This window comes from Narcine bancroftii, chromosome 1 (genome assembly GCF_036971445.1).
Source record: "Narcine bancroftii isolate sNarBan1 chromosome 1, sNarBan1.hap1, whole genome shotgun sequence".
Taxonomy (NCBI): Eukaryota; Metazoa; Chordata; class Chondrichthyes; order Torpediniformes; family Narcinidae; genus Narcine; species Narcine bancroftii.
Window position 1 is genome coordinate 61,471,694 of NC_091469.1, and position 14,727 is coordinate 61,486,420.

A 14,727-nucleotide genomic window follows, 5' to 3' on the forward strand; every position below is an offset into this window, starting at 1 on the left:
AAGTTCTTGAGCTGCAGCAGCAGGACTGAAGGCATTATACATCTGCCGATTCTATGCATCCTCTTACTCAAGACGATGTGCAGTGTTCAAGAAACAATGGAAATTGGGAGGATAAATGCACAAAGTAGAGAGCAAAGAGGAGTTGGAATTAACAAGTGAGAAGTAAATTAAAATGCGCTGAAAGGGATGATATCTTCTGAGTAGGTTACTGTACTGACAATAACCGCACCAGCAGTCCGAGTAGAAGACAGCTTTAATAAACTAATATGTACACTAAGAAGTCTTGTCTCTCTGCAAGACAAACCTGGAAGGCTAGACTGTAGCTCTGAACTGCTTTATATACAAGGTCACTGGGATGACCCCTGGTGACCTAGTGGTGTATCACCACAGTTACAATGTTCAGGTTACATTTTTACCTTAAAAAGTCAGAATTGTTCATGAAGTTTTTTTTGAGGCACACGGATGTGTCTCAAACTGGCCCGAATCTTTCCAAATTTGGGATGGATGTCTCTGGTTTAGTGTGATATTTTGTTACCTATAGTGAGTGAATTGTATTGGAAATTCATTTGGGTCTTTTATGCAATCCACATGGTCATGCACATGGAGGTTGACCAGCGACACACAGTGGCTTGAGAACAGCATTGTCCAGAGTATAAGTGGGAACTAAAGCTTACACCAGTGGATTTAACTGATCTTCTGTCAGTGAATCGGAGGCATTTTTCATCTTTCAGATAGATTCTCCAATAATGACTTTTCTTTGATTTCCTGCTCAATCCTTTCCTTCCCTCTTGCATACATTTATTCTGAGTGTCCCCTCCACCAGATCAGCTTTCATCCTCCTAATTGAATATCTGGTCCCACCAACTTGCTAAAGTTCCCTTTCAGTTATGCAGGAATGTGAGTGAGGTCCAAAATAAAAAAAAAGAGGAAAAGTACCAAGCACTTGTGCAAGGCTGTGATAGTACAGACCTATCACCAATGTATACAGTGTATATAGTTACAGTATCTAGACTGTGCTTACAGCAATTGGCTGAGAGCTTAGCCACGCCTACTATCTGGGCCTTAAAGGGTTGTGTCCCTAGCCAGGTCGGATCATTCCGGTCTGGTCGGCCACCTGTGAAGAGCTCCTGTCTTTTGCTAATAAAAGCCTTGGTTTAGATCAACAAGTCTTTGGTTCTTCCGATGAGCTCTACAAAGGCATAGAGTGGGGGGGGGGGGGGGTCAAGTGAGTCCAGAGCTCCTTGCAGGGGATTTTGTGGAGGGGGGGTCTGCGCACCCCCCTTTTTACACACAAGCCTCTTTTAGTGCATTTCAAAGTAAAAACAGACATTACGAAATATGTCACTGTGTACAAGTATTTTTTTTAATGATTTTTAGTGACTTTGAAAATGTTTATAGTTGAAGTGATTTGTTATGCTTTTTTGTTACCTTCATGGTGTCTTTGTGTTTTGCTTTGGCTGCTACTGATAGCAAGTCCTTCTTGGACTGGGCTTTAGAGGTGTGGGCTTTGTAATCCCAACCACTTTTCTTTTTTTCCCTCTACTGCAGCTTCTTCCTTTTCCTTCTCTGCTTGGTATTTTTTATATGGGCCCATTTCATATTCCTACAAAATCTTTCATCTACTGGGTCATGCAAGAAATCTTTCCATGCAACTTCTCTGGTCTTGAGTACTTCTGGCAAATCAACTGCAAGTTTTCGCACAAGTCTGCTGACCACTTCAAATCCATGTAGAAATCTGTTGCAAGCTTTTTCAAGACCACAGAATGCTTTTGCAGCACTGTATGCATGGTGGTAGCTGTCTCCATTAATGTCCAGAAGATGTGGGGATTTATTTTGGCGGATACATGTCTCTAGTCCACACCTAAGAGTGAATGTTGCATGAATCTATTAGGATAAACAATATATTTTCCCCTGGAATCTGATATTTCTCAAAAAGAACAACAATTTCATTGTACAAGGTTTCACTATCCACTATTATAACTGAGAAGGAAGGAAGATGTTTCACAACTAATTTCTGTTGTCTTTGACAAAAGAAGCAAACTAAAATTGAGATAAGTCTTTTGTTTATTTAACTGGTAGCCTCATCTTTGTTCATTAAAAAGTGTGTTGACTTGAGGTCTTCAATCATCTCCTCCACAAAGGATTTTGCAACTCCATGATTTGTTTTATATAAGGCTGATGTGCGATCAATTGATAATGCATCTATGAGGCAGTTTTGTTTCTAGATAGCTGTTTGGATAACTCTATGATTTTTGGAACCATCGTGAAATTAAGGCGGGTTTACAATTGCAAGGGCTCTGCATTAAATCTCAAAACTGTAGCTTCAGCCATTGCAACTCTCTCTGCAATTGAAATGGTAGGTTCTGGAACAATACTTTTCAGTGGTATTTTTTTCTGCTTGTGATTTGAAGAAAGGATGTATTCCATACATGGTACTGCGACTAGATAGTGGAGGTTTCTGACCTAAAGGAAATATCAAGTGAAAAAAAAATAGATCTATTAAATTCCAAGTCCCTTTTCTTATTCTGGAAAATAATCATGCTGTGGAAAGGTACATAAGCTTAGCCTTAACTTGCCTGGGAGCAAGGTATCTTCTTGTGTGCCTCTTTTCCAACATGGTCAATCAGAACTACACATCCCCGACCTCCATACTTAAGTTCTTTGCCACACCTTTATTCACATGGTGAAGCCAGGTTTTTTTATTAGCCTTATAGAGCCCGATAATTTCTGTCTAGTTTCTCGATGGACAAAGTCGAGCCATTCCCACTTCCAGAGATTTTTCACAATTGGGTCACTTCTGTCTGCATCGATTGATTCCGTGCTTAAACTTGAGCCTCTCTCTAAAAAAAAATTACGATCCCTGGCAGCCATAATCTATCAGAACTTTCTTTCAAGAATCTAAGCGAAGCTAGCATGCACAAACATGCAGGAGAAATTTCACAAAACTGCATGCAAAGGCCCTGCTACACTGCAGATGTTGCTGTGCAAAGACGATGATGCACAAATAGACTCGTTTACCAGCAGTTTTACACATGTTTTGTCTAGTGCATGTGATAGGTTATTCAATGCAAGTGAAAGAGACCTTAGAAAACGGCCATTACAAGTCAATACATTATTTATTTTCTTTTTTTTTGATCTGATTTCTCTGTTGTTGGTAAACGTAATTTTGGCAAAATGAAAAAAGGTAGAAATCATGCAAAATGCTGAAAATGGATTTTAAAAACGTGGAAACGTGGAAAATTCACATGCACAGTTACGTTTTCAAATTAAACAGCATTGGAGTAATAGCATTTTGGAAGCTATAGCGCAAGTCCATCTGCAAAATGAGTTGAATAAAATAAATGTGTGTTGATAACCATGGTTTCTGAAACAGAATGAAGGATATAGAAATAAGGAGTGCACTTTATCAGTAAAACATATATAAATCAAAAATAATATAGATATTAATATAATGGCAAGCTTTCTGATAATTGTGAATAAATCAACTTGATTTTTATCCACTGCTGAAGAGGATAGACTCAATATTTTTGGCTGCTAAATTGTACAGTATTTGTTTGAGCACTAGGTGGTGGAATTGCTTCTCTAGAATATTTCCACGTCAAAATGACAGGAAACTGCAGAAAGTTGTAGGAGACCTTCTTGCCTCTCTACAATCTTAGTTCTGATGCAGGGGTTGGACCAAAAACCTCAACAACTCATGTCTCCTACAGATGTTGCTTGACCTGCTGAGTTCCTCTAGCTATTTGTTTCTTGTTCCATCATTTGCAGTCTCTTGTGTCTCCATACAAAAAAAACTAATGCCACATTCAATATCATTTAAAACATTGTAGCATTTTTCAACATAATATTTCACCCTAAAAAGTACAAGATAGAGGCATAATAACATTCAACGAGGTTATTTAGAGCTTTGCCCCTTTTTGCTGTTGGTTTGGGGTGAAAGGAGAGCCTTAGCGCATACAGTATCCAAAGGAAAAATGACTACCGGTAATTTCTTTGTTTTTTTTTGTGAGCAGTCAGGAAAAATTTGGAACCATTTTACATGGCATTTGGTAACAGTAAAAGCAAAAAATAGAGAGGCAGTAAAGATTTAGCATCAAAGTGATCAAGGTTCAATGCCCATTTTAACCTACATGGAATAATGACTGAAAATTATTACCACCCTTAATCATAATCATATAGATGTATTTTAATATTTTATGTGGCAGTTCATACAATCTTAGCTCAGGTTGTATCATATGCACTGATCACTTTTCCTCCCAGTGCAGGGAATTTAACAAAATTATGTATTCAATTGTGCAATGGTCTCAAATTGTGTGATTTAAAACCATGCTTGTCCTCAAATAGCTCGGTCTCGGCTTGTACCTTCCTGCAAATCAGCTGTACACATTGCACTAAATTGGTTACATTTGTACAAAGAAGAAAAGTTTAATAAACAAATTAGTGTAACAGATTTTCCCATCAGAATGTCTTTGATATCAAGGACATTTTGCTGGTCATCGAAAAGAGATTGATGTAGTTATTCTAATTTATATATTCAATCTATTTGCTATAGGATTAGGTTGGAAGTATGAATCATCGACCAAGTGCAATTGCTGATTTTTATGTGAGAACCAAAATTCTTTCAATGAGCCACAAGCCCATTTGTTGTACGTGTCATTGTCAACGCCTCTTCAGTTACCAGTGACATGTGTTTATGTCATGCTGCGGGGAGGGGGGGGGGTAAAGAGATAATGATTTGAAGAGTATATTTTGTATAAATTAGCTGTTGCGCCAACGAGGTGCATTTCATCACCTGAAAGCAGCTGGTAGTGATAGTTATTTTGATTTAAATAAATTTGAACTCATGAACCATCAAGCCTAGCCTACAGCCCCAATACTTACAGACAGTTGGAATGAGCAGTTGTAGATGGATATATTCAAGTACAGGTGAATTCAGAGCTGTGATATGATTTCTAAATATGTTTTCTTGACTACCAATAGCCTGGTTAAGGAATCAGCTGACTATTTAGTGGGTATTGAATGACTATCGAGAGTGCAGCATGAGGCCAGTCAGGGAGAGACTGGAAGGAAGGCACTGGGTGATCAGGATGGGTGGCAAACCAGAATGACATATGTACCAGTGAGAGAGAAAGCATTAGAGCAATTCAGAGAGGTCAGAGGAAAAGAGAAAAGGATATAAAGACCTTGGTGAACAGTAAATTGTGTGTGAAGTGAGGATTGGATGTAAATCACTGAAAAAAGGTTTTTTTAAAGACTAGTGGGACTCATTCCTGAGTTTCCTGGCTTGAGTATTGTAGTGGAAAATTATTTATTTATTCATTGTGGTAAACTTCAGATCCCTTTCACAGCGGAGTATATAAAAACTTAGTAAAGCCAACAGTTATAATTTAAGATGGAATAGAGAAAGAAATCCTGAGGCAAAAAGTAACACAAGGCCAATTAAAATAGTAGCTCATTTCTTGAGAGAATGTGACTTGATGCAGCCATATCTGAGGAGGCTGGGCTCAGGATTGAGATTTTTTACATTTTATTTGTCTTCTAGATAAATCCACCTCCTGTTGGAACATTTTAAAAATGATAATGTTAACTAATAACAGGGCAACAGAAGAGGTAATTTGGTTGAAAATAACATGGATTATTAGAATATGCCAATTATATTCATGGAAAGGGAATGAAAGCTGAACATGTGAATGTCAGTAAATTTATTACAATGTTGTTGAGAGGAAATAGATAGTTATCTGGGCATCAATCTAGTTTTCAAGTAGGGCTGCAATACTAATCTAAGATTTATCAAAAGCAAACAGTGAAATGCGAGCAAGGGCAAGTCTTATTTTCTTTCACAGATACTACCTGATCCTCTAGAAAGTTGTTTTTGCTCCAGAATCCAGCATTTTTTGTGTCTCAAAGCCAAATCGTTGTTTTTCATCTCTAAATATTGAGATGAAAGATTTGAGGTTTGTGCAAAATTGAAAGGGTTTTCAAATGTTAACTCCACAATAATCATAACTTGATCACTGGAGAAAAGGTACTATTTTTAAAATGAATACTGTAGTTATGAGTGAGCTCACATTGATAGTATAACAAAATGTGTAATGCCTTTTCTTTTAGTTTCAGATTATAGATCATATGGATTAAAGAACACTGCACATTGTCACAAATTCTACTGTTGTTAGATTCCCACACTTTTCATTCTGTATTTCATTAATACAAGCTCTTGGCAAATCTACACATGTTTGCATTTCAATAAACATTTGTTATCAAATGACTCATTGTCGACATTTGCACATGTTTTTTCCCCCCAGAATAAATCTGGGCTGCATACCAGAGTACATTAATGATTATTTCTATTATATCATATAAAATGCATATAAGCATTATAATCAACCACAATTTTCCAGTCTCTTCCCCATATCCTTTGGTTCCCTTCATAGTCCAGAATCTGTATATCTATCTTAAATATACTTGTCACCTGCATGCTCAGAGTCCTCTGGAGCTAGAGAATAAAAATAAATTCAAAACTCTTTGAATGAAGAGATTTCTCTTAAATTGTTTCCCTGTTCCTTCCTTTCCTACCCCCTCCCCACCCAATTCCTAGTTTACAACCCCAGCTTCAAATTCTTCATCTCTGAAAAATATTTCATTAACTACACTGGAAAAATCTCTTTTAGTCCCATTTTACTTAATCTCCCTTCAAAGATACATTCTAACAGGAATTAATCTGGGGAATTAATCTCGTACTTCAACATATGCGTTCACCAAAACCCTATATTACTGAAGCAGGAAGTCTAGTCCTCAACAACATCTCATCCCAACATTCTATTTGCCTTCCCAATTGCTTGCTACATCTTTCTGTTTTTCATGAAATAGTACACCAAGACTGTATTATTTACTATTTTTCACTGTATACAAATATTTAATGAATGACCTCTCACTTCCCCAAATCTCCTTTCTTCTTTCTCACCAACTAACCAGCCTATATCTACTTACAAATAGGTTGCAGCTAATTTTTGAGTCCTACTTTGATTAGCCAGCAAACTTAAAACATTAACCTCTATCCTTTTGGTTAGTATTGATATATATTATAAATGCTCCATGGATCAATAGTGATTATTGCAGCACCTACAAGGTCCTCTGTTCATTCCTTAACCTTATTTACATTTTGTAATAATTTTCAGTATGGCACCCCCTCAAATACTTTTCAAAAATCCAGATATACTACTGTTGGCCTTTTATCTGCCATGTCTGCAGCATCATAAAATATCTCTAACTTTACATAACTTGTCCCATCACAAAACTAAGTAACTTAGATTCTAGCATTTCCAGATAATGAATGAATCCAGCAGTCTTATCTTTCTTTCTTGAAAAGCTTTATGACATTTGCTACATTTCAGTCCACTGGAATTGTTCGAGAATCAATGATCATGTCAACACATACAGCAAAAAATCAGAATTTTTTGATCTCTGGCCAACCATCAACTACCTATCTCTGTTAATCTCATTACCAGTATTTGGTCCATCACCAAATCATCTGCGAACCTGCGGCTTTTCAAAATTTTCTGCGCAAAGGAATTTGTCTGTGTTTATTCCTCTTGGGGTGTCAAATATTTTCACTTCATGGATGTGTGGTCTGTTAGATGAGTGGACAAGAAATAGGTGTCTTTGATCCTAGACCACCGTCCAAGCACTTGAAGCTTTGGTGAAGGTGCTATTTAGGATTAAAGTACAGGAACATTTGAACCTGTAGAAATTATAAATTGTAATCTGATGTTGGCGAGTGTGGGAATGTCATTGCACTGTTCATTTGTTGCCTTTCCAGGAAGGGAAAGCTCACTTTAACAATTTATCAGGAAGATGACATACCTCCAGAATTTACACCCTGCTGAACTTCCATGTTGGGCCATTCATTAAAATACAGTCAGTCAATCTTTATCATTTTATTACGATTTCATCACTGCTTAGATCTTCATTTAGAAATAAAACCCACTTTCCTTCCATTGTCTATGTTTTTTTGGCTCAAATTTGCCCACTGCATTCTGCAATAATCTGCACCTTTTAGAGGGAGGTGAGTGGGAGGGGGAAGAAAGCCTTTAAATGCAAAATATTTTAATGTATCGCATTCTCTCTTCTTTATTTTGTTGGGGGGAGCGGGATTACATCGAAGCAATCACATCGGCACTTGACAGCACTCAGTCTGATTATTGCAGGAGTCCTACGGCATCAGTGTCAAACGGAACCGGCCTTCAGCTCCTCCTCTTCGAGGGTTCCGATGCCGCTCAAGGGGGCGGATGTCCCGTCCTTCCTCCCCAGTTGATTGGACGGCGGGGAGACACCGAAGGCAACCAAACACCTTCGAGCCCGTGCTGCAGGCGCGCGGTGATTGGCGGCCGGAGCTGTCAATCCGCGGTTCCTTCCTCCCAACCTCTCAGCTGCTGCGTCGCTGCGCTTTGTGAGGGCGGTATTCATGTTAATGAAGGCAAGCCGGAGCCGAGGCAGAGAGAGAGAAAAAACTGGGAAATAGAGAGAAGAGAGAAAAGGAAGGAAAAAGTTATTTGCCCTGACGTCAAATGTAAACAAGATGGCGAACGGGAGAGAGTGGAGAAGAGGAGGAGGAGAGAGAGGGGAGAGAGTGGGAGTGCCACACAGACTTGAAATGTGCTCTTGCACTCCAGGAGTTGGAGGCTTGCTGAGAAGCCAGCCCTGACAAGGTTTCCACCTCTTACGGTCAACTTTTCCTCCTAGTGCTGTGTCTAAATACATTGTTTCAAAAGGGGGGGGGGGGGAAAGATGCATAAAAAGAAAAGTCAAACAAAATGTGTGAATCCCTCCAAGAAACGGAAAAGGAACCGCCTGCAATGAAACGCAAGAACTTCCTTCAGGTTGTGACAACTTGGAAGAAAAGGAGCCAGACTTGAGTTGAGTTGGTGACCTGGACCGTTTATTTTCTCTCTCTCTCTCTCTCTCTCTCTCTCTCTCCACAAGAAACATGAATGTTGCTCTCTTCATTTAAATAGTTTTACAATGGACATTTAAACAAAGACTCTGACACTTTGCTATGGTGGAATAGATTACTGGCCATCCAGCGTGTGTGAGGGCAGGTGGGGAGACCCCGCTCCTTGCAGGGATATGGCTGTGAGGTCTCGCCGACCGTGGATGAGCGTGGTGCTGGGGTTGGTGCTGGGTTTCACCGCCGCGTCGTGGCTTATTGTGCCCAGGGTGGTGGAGATCAACGGCAAGAACAAAAGGATCTCCAACATCTGCCATTCGTTGTTGAGCAGAGCGGGGATCGGAAGGGAGGCAGCGGCGGCCGGCGGCGGCAGCAGCAGCAGGAGCCTGGGCTGGCATAAGGACACCGTGCTCTTCAGTAAACTACGGCAGCGAGAGGAGGCAGAGGAGGAGGGGGACGAGGAGGAAGAGGAGGCGGAGGGAGGGCGAGAGGCCAGCAGCAAGAGCTTCCTCTACGTTGGGGTGATGACAGCCAAAAAGTACCTGGACTCGCGAGCGGTGGCCGCCCACCGCACCTGGGTGCCCTCCATCCCGGGCAAGGTGGAGTTCTTCTCCAGCGAGGGCTCCGACCAGCTGCCCGTGCCCATCCCTCTGGTGTCACTGGCCGGGGTGGACGACTCGTACCCGCCGCAGAAGAAGTCCTTCATGATGCTCAAATACATGCACGATTTTTACCTGGAGCGTTACGAGTGGTTCATGCGCGCCGACGACGACGTTTACATCAAGGGCGGTCGGCTGGAGGAGCTGCTGCGCTCTCTGAACAGCAGTCAGCCCATCTACTTGGGTCAGACCGGCCTGGGGACCAGCCAGGAGCTGGGCAAGTTGGCCCTCGAGCCCGGCGAGAACTTCTGCATGGGCGGTCCCGGCATGATCTTCAGCAGGGAGGTGTTGCGCCGCATGGTGCCGCACCTGGCCGAGTGCCTGGGCCAGATGTACACCAGCCATGAGGACGTGGAGATCGGCAGGTGTGTGAGGAGGTTCGGCGGCACCCAGTGCGTCTGGTCCTATGAGGTGAGAAGAGCGCGGGGGTAATTGCTGACCCTTCCCATCCTCGCCCACCCCAACACCAGCTCCCACTTCCAACACCACTTCCTATCCTAACCATCCTCACCCCAACCTTCCTCTCTCATCTCCAGAATCAGCTTCTACCCTAGCAATCCTTGCCCATCCCACTCATGAAACATCCTCCCTTGAAAGGTCCTTTCTTACCCATCGAAATGTGCCATCTTTCACCCATCCTCCCTCACTTCTCTTTCATCATACAAACCAACTACCATTGAACTTTACTCAACCCACCCATCCTACCCTATGCCACCCATCCAAACCAGTTCTCCATTTAAATATTCCTATGCACACAGACTGAACCTCAGCCATCCCAATCAACTTCACTAATACAAGTCAGGTCTCATTGGACCTTCCCCATTTCACCTGAACATCCTGCCCATGTAGGCCAACTTGCCCCCATTGTCAGGCTCTCCCTACTGTCACCCATAGTTAACACATCCATCCTACCAACTCTTACCACTCTTTCAAGCCTTGCACATTCCATCCCCTGTGATGAACAAGTTGCTCTTTCTCTGTGCTCCAACACGACCCACCTTCCACATTGTTCCCTTCTCTTGCCAATAGCATCTCCCTGCATACCCCTGAACTTCTCAGTCTCATTGCCTTTACCCCAACTCCCTTTGACCCTCTTTTGTTTCCGGCACTGCACCTTCCTTTCCTCGATAACCTAGCCCCACTCTTCCAGTAGCCACTCCATACAATTTACCACAGCCACCCTTCCCATCTACTCTATTCTCTCACTTAGAATGCACCCATAGCAACTCACACCCCCACTTCTACATCTTTTCCTCCTTTTCCCTCCCAATTTCCCCCACCTCACCCCCAATTCCAATGATTTCAACAACTCTTGCTCTCTCCTCCAAACCTTCTGCACTTTCTAAACACAATCTGCTGGAGCAAATCAGCAGGTCAAGCAGCATCAGCGGGAGAAAAATAATAGTTGCATTGAAGAAGTGTTTCGGCTTGTCCATTCTTTCACTCCCACTGATGCTGCTTGATCCGCTTAGTTTCTTACAGCAGATTCCAGCAACTGCAACTTCTTGTGGGTCTCCTCTGCACTTTCTTCCCCTTTCCCCCTTCCATCCCAGATCAAACCATTTCCACCTTCTCCATCTGTCCTTCCCTGATCCCTTCCAGCATTCTTCTTGCCCATAAACTCCTTCCTATGTTACCTCAATCCTCCTTAACTCCTTTTCCTTTTTCACCCTCCCAAGTTCTGCCTGCACCTCTCAAGCAATCTCTCTTCCCTCTCCCAACCTTTTGAACTTCCTTTGCATCCTCTCACCCATAACTGCCCTTCTTTTGATCACATCTCCATGCTCTCTTCACTCCCAACATACAAGGCGTCCTTATTTATTTTCAAATCCTGTTCTATTCTGCACATTACTTCCTTGATTTCACATCCAACGACCACAATCTCCACCGCTCCCCCCACCCAAACATATCTCAACTCTTCGTCCCACCTTCACACTCCTCATCTCTTCCTCAATTTCCTCTCCCTCTAATAATCTTTAATCCTCTTCCCCCGTTCCAGAATCCCCATTCACCTCTCGGCCCTTTCGGCTTCCTTCTCAGCTCCTTTCCCTCATTCTGACGCCCATCTCTTCAGTTTCCTCCAATCCTCTTGTCCCTTCCCTTTCATTTCTTTCTATCTTCCCCTTGCCTCTTCCTATTTGCCTTCAAAGCAATCCCATCTTACCCCCTTTGCTGTTATCCCTCTCCACTCATTCACTTCTGGAACACTGTCTTTCCTCTCGCCACCCCCTGGCACCATCTCCTCGCCTACAGCCCTCTGCTTCCCTTTCTTCTTTGTTATTCCATCCTTTTCTTGCTTAACGCTTCTTGGGTCAGCTGTGGGATGAGGGTTCACTGTCCTGTCTTGTCAGAAATTTGCTGCCCTTAGTAATATGCAATAAATTGTTACAATTTACAAAATTACAGTATTTCTGAAGTTCTGCTATCCTTCACCTCAGAAAATTCATGTTATTAAATTGAATATTTTGAACATTCTATGTTTCACAATCGTGAAGTTAAGGTTTTTTTTTTGCCTGGGCATGATTGCAAATAAGAGGGCATTATTATATCCATTTCTTCTTGATTAGTAGTTACAATTTTGTCATTGTTGCTTCAATATGATTCTTTCTGTTTCTTTTAATTAACATTTTACTTGACTGAGAAGCTGTAAAAAATATCTATTAATTCAGAATATTGATCTTACACAATGGTTCTCAATCTTTTTTCTTTCCACTCACATACCACTTTAAGTGATCCCTAAGCCATCAGTACTCTGTGATTAGTAGGGGATTGCTTAAGGTGGTATGTGAGTGGGAAGGTTGAGAGCTACTGCTCTAGACCCAATTGTTACTGAAATATTTTGCTTGAAAAAAGTTGTCATTGGCCCATTTCCTTTGGAGTAATGAAACAGTGCACATAACAAGTCAATTAGGTACGATTAAAACTGGTTTTCAAACTTATTCTCTCCATTCGCATATCACCTTAAGTAATCCCTTACTAATCACAGAGCACCCATGGCATAGGAATTACTTAAAGTAGTATGTGAGTAGAAAGAAAAAGTTTGAAAACCGCTACTCTACATTTTATAAAATAGAGGCCAAGAATTTAAATTTAATATTGTTCCCAAGTAACTGCTCTGTGTTTTATTTCTGCGATTACTGAATAGTTTTGAAGATCTCAACAGATCGAAGCAATAACGTTGTAGTTGCCGTGTTACTCAACTGAGCAAGCTCGTGTTAATGTTTTTTTCTCTCAGTGTTTAAAAGATTCCTTTTATAATTGTCTTGTGATCATTTTCAGACCATTCTACTGTAAGATTTATTTTCTCATAATAAAGAATTGAAACTCTAACCGTTGTAATGGTGCCATTAAATATCTGGCACTCCAGTGAATTTGATGTCCCAGATTGAATAAATTTTTAAAAAAATAATTAATTACCATAATTTATTGTTTCATAGCTTTGACTTGTATTTCCTTGCAAGTGAAATGTACAGTGTTAGTAAATATGGATACTCATTTTCACAAGATGATATTGAGTGGTGCTAAAGTTGGAGTTACAAACTAAATTAACAATCTTTTGAAATACATTTTGCAAAATGCAAAACCATCCACAAAATGAAGGTGAATGTTTTTAGGTTGGAGGGAGAGAGGATGTAATAAATATTCAAATGTAGAAGCTATAATGTTTTATAAACACCCAAGTGTTTGCTTTTTGTCCTAGATTGTGTATTTATAATACAAGTTCAGAACATTGTTCAGTGACTTTTTTTGGCTGGTGGGAAATTGGAGCCAAATGGAGATCTTAAAACGTGTAATGAATCAACTTCATTTTAAAGATTACTGGCAGTGTTGATTTATGAGGGTTTCAGAAAGGGAAGACCTTTTAAAGACCATTTGGCAGACCCACCAATAGTATTCCCCAAGGTGATTCCTAATAAGTCTGATCCGACTTGTTTTAGTTCCTTCTCCTCACAAGTTGTAGTTATTGATTTAACCATTGTGCTGTTCTACATTGTTACCATCCTTTCAGTTTAAAAAAAAATCCTTTAACGTTACCTCATTTCTTATTATTGTTTTAAACTGAATTCTTCACGCTTAAATTTTGAGAATGGTAGAAGATGTAATGTGTTTTAATTGTTCATTATTTCAAAGAGGGTTTTGGTCGTCTGCATATAGCTGAGAATTCATAAGCTCATCACTCTAACACTCAAGTAAGGAGGGAGATTGTTAATTTGATTCTTCAATATCGATCATTAACCTCTTCATGATTACTATCTTTCCATATTAAATTTATACCACATTCTTGTTAAATTTTGACAGTGGTAATCCAAAAGGTTTGTTTCATGCACATACTTGATGAAAGTTTAGCTTTAGTGATGCATTTTAAGATGTCCACAACCAAGCAGGTTGATTGCAATAGCTTCAACAAACGTTTGCTTAAGTGATTTAGGGCATTACTTAAGTTTAAAACCCCCCATTTTTTACATTGGTTTAGTTGGATTACATTAATGATGGCAGTAGCAGGAAGGAACACTTTTCTCTTTTCAATATATTCAGCAGGAGTGTTGTATAAAATCTTTTTTCTTTTGATAAAATCGTGTAATCTTTGTACATAATCCAGTCTGTTGGATTTATGCAGTTGATGAATTAGAGGTTATATAGGAAGCTTTTATTTGTTAAACTTGAAACTTTAGAATTGAATTATAATGTTATTTATTTGTATAGTAAATTTAATTGGTTGTGATTAATTTCTTTCTACTAATAAAGAAAAATCATTCTTAAAGTTAGATGAGGTCAATGAAATTATTGGCCCAGGATTCCCTTCACCCACACTGCAATTATTTCCTCTGAAGAGCCATGTTGCCTTATGTTAGTACCTTTGTGAAATGCCAATTTTCTTGACAACTTGCATCTGCCAAAACCCTTCCTCAGCTCATTAGAAGATGTCCTTTTGTCATTCAGGAAACCAGAGACTGAAAGTTTCATCCTTTTATAATGTCACTGAACTGCTGGTAAATTTCTGAAGCAGGATCGTGTATGACATTTTTGTTGATTTTCTTTCTTGCATTGAACTTGGGGAAAACAATGGAATCAGAATCTGTAAACAGTTAAAGTTTTTTTTAGCGATATTGTTTCATTGAGGCT

The 14,727-nt window shown here is 40.2% G+C and overlaps 1 protein-coding gene across 1 annotated transcript in view; it reads left to right on the forward strand.

The window, feature by feature from the left end:
• The first annotated feature begins 8,399 nt into the window (after positions 1–8,399).
• chsy3 (chondroitin sulfate synthase 3) overlaps positions 8,400–14,727 on the forward strand; it is a 276,769-nt gene continuing 270,441 nt past the window's right edge. The window contains exon 1 of the mRNA XM_069928080.1: positions 8,400–10,014. Within this exon, the coding sequence (XP_069784181.1) occupies positions 9,124–10,014 (891 nt within the window). The 5' untranslated portion in view covers positions 8,400–9,123. The remainder of the gene's footprint in view (positions 10,015–14,727) is intronic.